General features: G+C 47.1%; 1 protein-coding gene across 2 annotated transcripts in view; it reads right to left on the bottom strand.

Annotated features, from left to right (window-relative positions):
- The window catches only part of Tuba8 (tubulin alpha 8), a 17,634-nt gene that overhangs the window by 3,952 nt on the left and 1,266 nt on the right, over nt 1-12,416 (bottom strand). For both annotated transcript variants that reach the window (XM_005365155.2, XM_005365154.2), the window contains exons 2-3: nt 2,883-3,105; nt 1,865-2,013 (exon numbers count right to left, since the gene is read on the bottom strand). In XM_005365155.2, coding sequence (XP_005365212.1) covers nt 1,865-2,013; nt 2,883-2,910 — 177 coding nt within the window. In that variant the 5' untranslated portion in view covers nt 2,911-3,105. The remainder of the gene's footprint in view (nt 1-1,864; nt 2,014-2,882; nt 3,106-12,416) is intronic.

Raw genomic sequence — 12,416 nt, 5'->3', positions numbered from 1 at the left:
TCCATGTTGACTCCTGGCAGAACTATAGTAAGCACTCCATGTTGACTCCTGGCAGAACTACAGTAAGCACTCCATGTTGACTCCTGGCAGAACTAAGAAAATTTATAGACTCACAGAGGATGTGAGCTATTATCATCTGATCCAGTGGTTCTGAACTTTTGGGCACCACTAGTCTTGTCAATTTTTTTCCATCACATGGAAATGAGAGCTTATAAAGAAAGTGATGTAACCCACAACGCAGTTTAGTAGTCAAGCCAGCCTGATTCAAATCCTAATTCCGCAGCCTCTAGCACTCTTTTTTTTTAATCTTTACCAAAAATTTATTGCAAACTTTTTGCCAGTGTTCATTTTATTCCATAAGGAGGAAACTTTAGCATTGGTAAAAGGTATGACAATTTTTGTTGGGTCTATTCCTGTTGGTTGACGAAGTCTCAATTTTCCTTTTAGAATCAATTCAGAAATCTTTTTTATATAGGTCTTTGATTTTTTTTATTCTGTTTGTTTGACAAAAATATCTATTGCGGAATATTATCTTCTCTCTGCATAAGAATTCCAGTGGGGGGGGTGGAAGCTGGAGAGATGGCTCAGAGGTTAAGACCACTGCCTGCTCTTCCGGTGATCCTGAGTTCAATTCCCAGCAACCACACGGTGGCTCACAACCATCTATACTGAGATCTGGTGCCTTCTTCTGGCGTGCAGGCACACATGCAGGCAGAACACTGCATACATAATAAACAAACAAATAAATAAATTTTATTTAAAAACCCAGTAGGCATGCCAGGCATTGGTGGCACACTCCCTTTAATACCAGCACTTGGAAGGCAGAGACAATTGGTTCTCTGTGAGTTCCAGGCCAGCATGGTTTACAGAGTGAATTCCAGGACAGGTTCCAAAGGTCTAGAGAAACCTTGTCTCAAAAACCAGAGAGAGAGAGACAGAGAGAGAGAGAAAATAAGGGAGGGAGGGAGGAAGGGAGGGAGGGAGAGAGAGTGAGGGAAGGGAGGGAGGGGGGAGAATTCCAGTAGGAGAACAGGTAGAAGGTAGAATAACTAGGCTACAATTAAGCTCTGGATTCAAGTGACCCACATGTGCATCCTGTAATTTTTTTTCTCTGCCACAGTCAATTCTCTTTCAGCTTCAGCTGATAATTTTCTTGGACTAGTTAAGTCCTTGTCACCTTGTAAGGTTTGAAATAAATTACTTAGTCCATGAGTTGTTTATCCAGTTGTGTGCCATAGCCAGTTAATGTCTCCCAGGAAAATTTGAAAGTCATTAAGGCTCCACAGTTGATCTCTCTGGATTTGTTCTTTTTGTGGTTGATTTTTTTGTAAACCTATTTTAAAGACTAAGTACTCAATAGAATCTGCCTCTAGCACTCTTGAGTAGTGTAACCCAACTTAAGACACCAACTGCCCCAGCCCAAAACTCCTGCATTTAATACAAGGGAAATGCCTCCCTTGTTTATTAGAAAGCAAATGGAGGTGTGAAATTCGCACTTATAGAGTAAACATAACTACTCAAATGTGTAATAAAATCTCTCCCTTGGTTCTTCCAAGCCAATGCTTTACTAACCTATGTTTCTAACTCTAACTCCATCTACAGGGTAGGCCAGTATACCCAGGCTGGGGGAGGTGTACATCCCTGTGACTGTTCCTTCTGAAACATGACCAGAGGCCTAGTGGTACAGCCAGCAGTACAGCATGTGCCTGACATGATGAGGCCCTGGATCTGAACCCCAGCACCAACCAATGAACCTCCCCCCAAGAACTCTAGTGGCCATTCTTGCAGCCAGCTGATGCACGCCTCTAACCCACCTGAGTCCAAGCCTGACCAGATGGGCTCTGCCCTGCCCAATTGTGCTTACCAGCTTACGGATGCGGTCCAGCACCAGGTCAATACTCTCCTTGCCCACCGTATAGTGCCCACGGGCATAATTGTTAGCCGCATCCTCCTTCCCCGTGATCAGCTGCTCGGGATGGAAGAGCTGGCGGTAGGTTCCTGCCCGCACCTCATCTGTCAAGAGACAGGACCCTCAGATCCCCATTTCCAGGAGACACGCTCTGTCCCACTCATCTGAGTATGAGACTCAGCTGGAGTGACCCGGTCTACCCTAGAACAATGACTCAGAGATCCAGAGGGACAAGGGCACACTAACCAAGCCCAAGCCCCTGAGCAGAACTAGAAAGGAGGAAGAGACTTGAAGGAGCAGACCACCAAACACCAAAACCATTTCCTCCCCTTCTCTCCTTCCCTCCACCTGGATCTGGATCCTCAGGAGCCCTGTCCTGAGAAAGCCAGACTCCACCTGTGCGTGGTTCTAACTCAGAAGGAGCAGGGTTGCAGCACCTCTTACCTGTGAATGTGGCTACCCTCATCCCACCTTGACTGTCAAGTGCTGCAAGGCTAGACCATACCCGAGGCCAGACTACAGCGATGGTCAGAAACCTATGCTTTAGGAAATGGACCGTTGGAGAGGATTTTTGAGACAGGGTTATTTTGTGTAGCCCTGATTGTCCTGGAACTCACTCTCTAGACCAGCCTGGCCTTGAACTCACAGAGATCCGCCTGTCTCTGCCACCCAAGTGCTGGAACTAAAGGTGTGCGCCACCACCACCTGACTGAGAGGTTTCTAACAATTTCTAGAGCTTTTTGTGCCTTTTATCTCCGTACCATCAGTAACAATCATGGCCATTTCTTGTCTCAGCAGGTTTAAGAAGCATTTTGTTCTGCACAGCTTAGCAGGATCTGTTGACCCCTATTACAAATCCCCCAAGGACCCGAGGGAAGTCACATGGCTCACTCACACCTTTCAGCTCTTTTCCCTCTCATTAGCCCAATCCCTGCACTTTGCTGTTGCAGCAGAGCCCTTGGCCGCTACTCACCTACTACCGTAGGTTCCAGGTCGACCATGACAGCCCGGGGCACATGTTTGCCATTGCCAGTCTCACTGAAGAAGGTGGTGAAGGAGTCGTCATCATTGACCTTGCTGGCCTGAGTGCCAAAGGTCCCATCTGCTTGGATGCCATGTTCCAAGCAGAAGAGCTCCCAGCAGGCATTGCCAATCTGAACTCCAGCTTGACCCACGTGGACTGATATGCATTCCCGCTGTGGAAACAGGGCACATCAAAGTCAGAGGACCTGAGTCGCCGGCCATGGGCCGAAGCCCCACATCTAAAGGCTGTCTCTTCCGCACATTCAACCATCAGGATGCTCGAGCCTACAGCTGCACCACCCCATAACCAGGGTGTGTCTGGGGTTCCAGGTGCCTGGCACCACAACATCTGGCACAGGACATTGTTCCAAACAAGTCAAAGATAGCAACAGACTAACCTTGACCTTTCAACACATGGCGCCAGCATTCACATTAATTCCTAAGTACTGTCCTTCTGAGATATCAAACACAGGGTGTGCATACAGAGCCCGGTACTGTCACAGGGGAACCACCATAGACACAGTCAGTATGATGGCTATAAATGTGGAAACAATAAATGAGTTATTTACCATCAAGGCCAAGTTAGGCTCTTCTTGAATGTTGAGAAATGAACATTTTTGGAGACACCACTATCTACCTTGCTGTTTAGGTCAGCCCAAGTATTAAATAAATCTCAGCTTTTGAGTGTTCTTCTAACTCAGTTGCTCTGATTTAAAACCTCAATTGTCTAACTGATTCTAGCATTAGCACCTAAGAATAAGGGCTGTGTGTGTGTGTGTGTGTGTGCACGTGCGTGTGTGTGTGTGTCTGTGTGTGTGTATGAAGAACCCTTTCAAGCAAATTTCCTGGAAAAATGGACTCATCCTCCACCTCTTGCCCATCTGTGGAGAAGCAGTGGCCCACATGGGGTAACTCTGTCCTGTGATACCTGGCAGAGCCCAGCAGGGAAGCATGTGCCTGGTCTGTAGGTTTCTATTCTTATCCATGACCTGATGTGGCACTCTCCAGCTCTGAGTGACCCAAGCCAGGAGCAGAAGCTCCGGAGAGCAGAGCTGGTTGAGGAAACAAGCAGTGTATGCATCGAAATCCAGAACCCAGAAGCCTCTCTGGGCACAGGAATGGAGCAGACGCCTTGACCATCTCCAAGGGCCAGAGACTTCAGGACCAGTTGCTCCCTGGTTTGGTTTTGCAACTGAGTCCCTACTCTCCCCATCACTCTGCTAGCCCTTGCCACTGGGAGGAAAAGTGTGCAGGCATTCGAAGCCACCAATACGGAGCACAGAGCTACAGACTGCAGCCCAGCAGTACTTCCCAACACCCAGTGAAAGGCTTCACTCCCGGCTTGCCCACACCCAGGCTTCACAATTCATTTGTTGTGTTGTGTGACTTTGGCTGAGTCACTTAAACTCTCCTCATCTGAAAAAAAGCATTTAGCTGTGATTGACATTGGCTTTACCATTATCATCATATGGCATGATCTAGCTCCTCCTCCACCTGCTGGGAGTGCAGGCAGGGAGTCAGAGCTCACAGGCAAGCTCACTTTGCTGTGGGGCTGTCTCCTTCCATTTTAGGACTAAGAAAAGCACACCCTACACAAAGCAACAGTCCCACACATATGTTATTATTGACCCAAAGCTACAGCACACATTCAGCAAGAAGCCGTGGTTTCTCAGGAAGGACCTGACATTGTGGGAACACAGCGTAGGCCCATAAGGAACCTGATTCTGGATCACCTCCTTTAAATTCTGGTCTCATCTGTAGCCCCAAACTTCAGCTTTCTGAGTTTGTCCCTTCGTGTCACCATCATATGACAACCACCCCCACTTATTGAGGGTGCTGTATGGTTTCCAGTCTTCTGACTTCCTTCCAGAACACTCTAGGTCTTCCCAGGGAAGATGAAGGGTTAATGCAGGAAGAAAAAGAAACAAAAACAAAAACAAAACATGGGAAAAAGAGCAGAGTGTCCTGCAGCCACCAACACATGACTCAGGGTTTTTGGTCTCCTTGATGCCCTCCTCAATCTTACTTGAATGAATAAATATCTCTCCTCCTGATATAGTCTCTCTCTCTCCACCTCCTCCTGACAGTCTCTCTCCTCCTCCTCCCTACTACTAACAGCCTCTCTCTCTCCCTCCTCTCTGTCCTTTCTCTCTCTCTTCTCCCTCCCCCCGGAAAACCGGCAAGCAATCCACTGCTGAGCCACACACTCTCTCCCAATTAATGAGAAAGAAGAGTGGCAGCAGAAACTGTGCCGTACCAAAACCACATTAGAAGCAGAATGGCTACATGGACCACGCAGACTCTGAATTATAACTTTAACAAATCAAAATAGAAAAGCTCATTAATTTTAATGATAAAAATGAAGTTAAGTATGAAAATGCTTTCAGTGTCTAGAATTACGTCTGAAGCACCTAGCAATAAACTTTAATAGTATTTAAAGTACTATTTTTTGATTTTTAACAGTATCGGAGATCAAACCCAGAGCCTTCAAATGTTAGGCAAGTGAGCTACACTCACAGCTTCTAAAACACATTAATAAACACAGGAGATAAGTAAATACAGCCAAAAATGATAACTTTTGCACCTAAGCAATAAATATATGGGTGGCTTTATACCCATCTACTCTTCTGGAAGTTTAAATTTTTCCATAGTAAAAATCAAGATGTTAATAACAAAGTAAAAGAAATAGATGAAGGGCTGGAGAGATGGCTCAGAGGTTAAGAGCACTGACTGCTCTTCCAGAGGTCCTGAGTTCAATTCCCAGCAACCACATGAGGGCTCACAAACATCTGTAATGAGAACTGGCGCCCTCTTCTGGTGTGTGGGCATACATGGAAGCAGAATTCTGTACACATAATAAATAAATAAATTTAAAAAAAAGAAATAGATGAAAAGTAGGAGTCAGAATAGAGACTCCATCCACGTTAGCCTGGTTCTTCTCATCTCACAGAGCCACCTGCCCAGTTGACTCTAAGGGCGCACCCTCAGAGAGCAAGCAAAACTTTCAAAGCTACATAAGGAGAACTTGCCTACCACAAGCCAGGTCCTGGGCTTGGTCTCTGTTTCCTGTTTGGAATTTTGCATGGCTAGCATGGCCTGGATGCCCACGACCAGGCTGGTACTGAGGTAGGTGCAGCCACCATCTACTCAAGGCACAGGAAGTTCAGAGTAAGAGGGAGCTAAGAGGTTTGGGGTGCAGAGGGTAGTGTTCAGATGCAAGTAAAATTACAACTTCTGTGAAGTTTCTGGGAACTCTGTGGTCTATGAAAATCCTCAGAATTCCACTGACACTTTGCTCATGGTAGGAGTACTATAGTTTGCATCTGGAATGCAAAAAGGGAGAAGGCTAAGAGGTGGAGCCCAGCAGTATGTGTCTCCGCTCTCAGGGGCACAACCTCATGGGACTGTGGAACCCCAGTTTCTCCCTCTGTCTCTTTTGCTCTTTAGCTATCAGGTGTGTGGTTTGTCACTTGTTTCGACCTGTGCCACTTTGCCTCAAACCCAGAACCGACAGGGACAACCAAGCGCACACTGAAACCTCCAAAACTGAGCCAAAATAAACCCTACACTTCACAAGTCCACAACTTTGGGGTCTGTTGCCCTGGCAGAAGCTGGCACAGGGGCAGCCTTCTCTACACCGTCACTCAGTCACCCCTTTTTCCCCCTGAAGTTCCACACAGATGAGCACGGGAGATGAGTGGGTCACCCTTGGGAAGTCAATCCTCACACCCAGTAAAGGTCATCAATCTGCCACACTGAGGACATAAGAGCCAAACACGCGTCACGTAGGTGGGCCGGGTCCCATGGGTCATCTAATGATTCCTTCGCCATTGCTGGCAGGTCAAACTGAGGCACAGGGAGGCAAAGGTTAGACTGGTGGTACACACAGTGCAACAAGAAAGCCTGACCTAGAACCCAGCCCGAGCTGGTCCTTTGTACCCTGCCACCCCCTGGCTCACCCTCACTCCGAATTTCCAGGGCCTTGCGGTGTGGCTGCATCTACCTCAGTACCAGCCTGATAGTGGACACCAGTACCAAGCAAGCCATGCAAAATGCCCAGCAGAAAATGCTCTCACACAGAAATGCTGCGAGCCAATCAGAAATCGGTCTCTTTTAATCTTCCTTTCCTGCTATCTGGAGACTGTTCCTCGGGATAAACTGTGTGGCCAAAGGTGGGGGCAGGCAAAGGTAAGCTGAGTTAGCAAGGACATTTCAGTCATATGTTGCTCCAAACTCCTATCTCAGGTTCCCCTTGGCAGTCAGAGTTCCTGTCCCCTCCCCCTCTTGATTCTATTTTGAATCTTGGCCTGTGGCGCTCCGTTCTCTTGGGTAAAGGCGCTGTATGCTGCCAGAGCCCCTGAACTCAACAATGGGAGGAAGGAGTTAAGGGAGATAAAGAGACGCATACACCCCTCTCAAGAAAAGCAGCATCCCTCAATAGACCTGATATGTCAACTGTCACTACAAAAGTTCATCCCAACATGATGAGGGCTGTCATACACAAGAAGGTTCTAAATGGCAGTGTGCTGACATCACTTTTCAGGACTCCAGTTAAATGTCACTGCCTACTGGCAGGAAGTCAGGATAACCACAGAGCATCGCAGGGTCCCTGCCGTGTTTGTTCATGATTGTCTTTGTATTTATCGCACAACACTCATGATGGTTGCTTCTTCAAGCATCTGTCTTTTCCTGATACAGAGACTAAACTCCAGGGGCAAGCAACTGAATTTCCAGCACCAAGCACAGTGCTCGGACATAGCAGAGATGAGCAGAATTAGAGCCCTCCATGGCTTTACAGGACCGGTTAACACCAAGAGCGGGCAGAGCCGAAGAACACAGACACGGCTCAGGGGAGTTCAGCCAAGGGACCCCCACTGCTGACTTGGTCTGCTGAAGAAGGAAAATGGACAGGTCTCTGATGCATTTAGACAGGCCTGGGGACATGTTAGGAATAGTGAACACAAGAGACGGGAGAATTCAGGACATGTCCCACAACTGCCAGATTCTATGGAGCAAGAACTCACGAAGGGCAGAGCTGGTGGGACAGCTGTGTCCCCTCGTCCATCCTCCACAGAGAGCATATGTCACGGGAAATCATATTCTAGAACTCTGCAGCCTTTCAGGGCCTACTCTGAGAAACCCTTCCTTGTGCTGATGATACTTAATATATTCCCTCTGCTTCAGCATTGTCGGATCCTCTTGCTTTGCTCTCAGAAACAAACGCTCTCCTCAGTGGAAGAATGGTTTGAATCTTTCAACATCATTTTGAGGCCAGAGGCACAGCTCAGTATGGTAGAGCGATTTCAGGTGTGTTTAAGATCCTGGACTTGGGGGAAGAAAAATGTCAGTTCAAGGTTTCACACACACACACACACACATAAAAAAAAAAAAAAAAAAAAAAAAAAAAAAAAAAAAAAACAATGGCGTATTTCTCTAGGAAAGCCAGTGACTCAGACCAGCATCAGGAGCCCTGTGAAGGACTCAGACAGGGCCATTGTCCCTGGGCCACCTGTGTGCAAAGTTGCCATGCAGTTACTCTCAGGGAACCTATTATCACCACATTCTTTCTAGTTGTTAGTCTAGAATAAAAAAAAAAATCGCATGTATTTTAGGAGCTAGGTCACAAAGCTGGCAAGTGAAAAGTAGATCCGTAGTGTTCCACAGGGATAATTAAAGCAGGAACAAACGTGACTCATCAAAGCGTGCGTTATCTCTGCTCAGACCCTTCAATTACAGTGGATTTGGGATCGCTGACAAGAGAGAAAAGACAGCAAATGAGCAACAGCCAGAACAGAGCTGACCTCAATGAGCATCCGCGAGGGAGACGGCAGCTCAGGAGAGGGGCTAGGATGATGTGGGCAGCAATAGTGTGGATGAGAAGCAAGTGATGGGGTGCTCGGTAAGAAGATTCTGGCACAAGAGACCCTGGGATGGCAAAGCCCACGGGCTCCCAGCTGGCATTGAGACAGGACTCAGGGTTCAGTGTGACGCACACACTGCCTACTGTGCTTTTTCACGATCTTCCAGGAGACAGGAAATGCGTACCACAAAGGCCACAGTATTGTCAGCTCCCCAAGTAGTCCGAGAAAAAGTGAACAGTTGGTCCCCTTCCTTCCTCAAACGATACCACATCCTCCCACTCTTCCCAATCACTGACCTAGTCACCAGCCACTTTCTCAAAGTTAACCTTTTATCCTAGAAGCCTGGGTGTCATCAAGGTCATCAAGGTCACCTAGGAGCTGCCTCAGCAAGGACACGCGGCAAACACTTGGTGACAGCATTCAAGTCCCCACCCCTCCCTCAGCTGAGCCTAAAAGATTTCTAGCAAGACTCACTCAACAGCTTCACCCCATCACTTTAACCAAGGACCGTGACTCGGAAGCAGATACCCAAGTACCTAGGAGGAAAAACCTCCCACAGTGGAGGAAAGGAGAGGTTGCTGTAACCCCATGGTGCTCTGGGTCACAATGCTCCTCGGCTTTGCACAGCACAGCCAATGGTACCGCTGAGTGATGACAGGGATACCAGACATGGCAGTAACTCCACTCCACCCAGACACACTGCTCTCCCCCCAACTGCCAATTTTTTTTACAAGTGTATAGGATCTTTGACACCATTTGATGTCAATTTCCATACAATGCAAGCAGAGTTCCTCAAAGCTAAAGAAATGGTGTGAAGGTATTTCGAAGGTCATATAGGTGTGCCCATCTCCCTGTGACCTTTATAAAAACTCTTTCTGGTTATAAAACCTCTCCTGCTACCATGGACATGGGTTCAGCTTTAGGTACCTGGCCAGGAGTCTCCATACTACTTTCCAAAAATAAATGTCATTGTCACATTCCCAGGGGCTGCTTGCTGGATAATACAGACAGCAGATGGGATGCTGGGGTATGTATACCGTCGACCTGAGCTGATGGTTAAGAAGGAAGGCTTTAGAGAGTGGATTTGATCAGCTGTGTGACTTGAGTATCTGGTGTGGGACCAGTAAAAGACACTGGTGGATGAAGCACTATGCACCAGGGAAGAAAGCCAGCAAGTCTCAAGAAGAATGCTCACCTGCCCAGCACCTGAAGAATGACCACACTAAAAATATTGTGAGAACCAGTTACATATTTCTTACCCAACCAAAAAAAAATTAGAAATGGCAAAGCTAATTCTACTTACCTCCCAAGAAGGCTTCCATGACAGCGTAGGAAATGGGGACACGAAGGACAGCTGCCTGAAACCTGACCCACTAGAGGAAGTGAGGACATTCATGAAGAGTGGGATTCTTAGGGCTGGAGAGATGACTCAGTGGTTAAGAGCACTGGCTGCTCTTCCAGAGGTCCTGAGTTCAATTCCCAGAAACCACATGGTGGCTCACAACCATCTGTAATGATATCTGGAGCCCTCCTCTGGCATGCGAGCATACATGGAGGCAGGATGTTGTATACATAATAAGTAAATAAATAAATAAATAAATAAATAAATAAATCTTAAAAAAGAAAAGAGTGGGATTCTTGAGATGAAGGCTTACAAATTGATCGTTCTAGTCTTCCAGGAATGAATCAGGGTCTGGGGATGTGGCTCACGGGTAGCGCAGTTGCCAAGCATACAAGGCTTGGCCTCAGGATTCCATCACTCCCACCACCCCACCGCCACCACTGCTCCCTCCACAACATAACAAGAAAGGAGAAGAAGAAAAGGATCTGGGTCTCCCTACTGCTCAGGAGGCCGAAGGAACAGAAACAGCACAAGTTTAAGAGAAGCCTGGGCATCATAATGGCATCCCTCTCAAAATGGAAAATAAAGAGGGAGGAAGGAGGTAAACAGGAAAAAATTTACTGTGAGATTCTGGAATGGGAAGTGTTGCCCACCAAGTCAGGGCTGAGCATATAAGGAATGTTCTCAGTACACGAAGCTCAGGGTTTCACAATAAAATGATGGGCCCTTTTTCAAGACAGTTGGCCATGCAGGTTTCCAAACCTCTTAAACTTCACTGCTTTTCGCTTGTCTTGCTGTTTCCCAGGTATATTCTGAACACATTCGTATCTGTTCAAGGGTTGGATTGTTGTCTTTGCCCTCTTCTCCTAACATCTTTTAGGCTCTACTCAGAGTCTGCAGACATTCAGATCAGAATTAAAGTATAGATGTGAATGCACTTGGAAAATCTTAGAGCTATTGCTATGCACTGGAAACTGTAAATGTTAAATATCACTTCTACAAGCCAGACAGTGGTGGCACACACCTTTAATCCCAGCACTCTGGAGGCAGAGGAGGGCAGATCTCTGTGAGTTCGAGGCCAGCCTGATCTATAAGAGCTTGTTCCAAGGCAGACTCCAAAGCTACAGTGAAACTTTGTCTCAAAAAAAAAACAACAAAAAAAATCAGTTCTACAGCATGTGACCAAATAAATAAAGCAAGTCTGATAATTGAGGCCACAGAGACGGGTCAGCAGGTAAAAGCACTTGCTAAGCAAGCCTGATGACTGGAGTTTGATCACCAAATTCCATGGTGAAAGGAAAACATTAATACATAGAGACACACGCTGTGTGTGTGTGTGTGTGTGTGTGTGTGTGTGTGTGTGTGTGTGTGTAGCACACTCACACACATGCACATGAAAACATGAAAACACACTAGTAAATATTTTGATCTTCTCTGGGTGTGATAGTATGCCCTCAGGAGGCAGAGGTAAATGGATCCCTGAATTTGAGGTCAGCCTAGTCTACAGAACAAGTTCCAGGACAGCCAGGGCTACACAGAGAAAGCCTGTCTTGAATAAAAAATTAATGACCAATCATAGCAAATATACAAAGCTGGGCGATACATAGAATAAGCTCGTTTACTCTTCATATATGTACATATAACATGCACATTTAAATCACTTTATAACTAAAAGCTTAAAATAATAAAATGTATGCAAGAGCTTTGAATATTTGTACTAAACCCTCTTCATTTTGTAGATGAGAAAAACCAGTCCAGAGAAGTTTGACGACCTTCTTGAAGGCACACAGCTAGCTGCGGAGCCAAGCGCCAAAATCTGAACTTCAACTTTGCACTAAGATCCCACACCAGTGACCTGAACAGAATGGTTTCCTCTGGCCACTCTCTTCTGTGTTCCCAAATTCTTCGCGCTCCCAGGTGTGTCGAGGAGCATGCTGGGGAGTGAGAAATGATGGACAGGCTTGGAGGCAGGACTAGCAGAAGGGCCAGCGCCAGCGAGTCTTGGACACTCTCCCAAATGAACAGCCAGAGTGGAGGAGGGGTGGCGGGAGGCGGCGTGGAACAGGAGAAGGGGGAAGGAGAGAGAGGAGGTGGAAAGGGGAGGGGAGAGGGGGGTGAGGAGGAGAGAAGGGAGGTTCTGGCGCCACAGCCTGTCACTGACACCCGAGCAAGTGCGCTCCTCAGAGAACCTGACCTTGGTCTGTGAGATACTCTTATACTGCCTCCCCCACTCCTCCCCGCCCACCCCCACCCCCACCACCCTAACTGTGGTCACATTTGC

This window comes from Microtus ochrogaster, unplaced genomic scaffold, assembly GCF_000317375.1.
Source record: "Microtus ochrogaster isolate Prairie Vole_2 unplaced genomic scaffold, MicOch1.0 UNK1, whole genome shotgun sequence".
Taxonomy (NCBI): domain Eukaryota; kingdom Metazoa; phylum Chordata; class Mammalia; order Rodentia; family Cricetidae; genus Microtus; species Microtus ochrogaster.
Note: the sequence above shows the minus strand (reverse complement) of the source record. Positions and strands in the feature narration are given on the sequence as shown.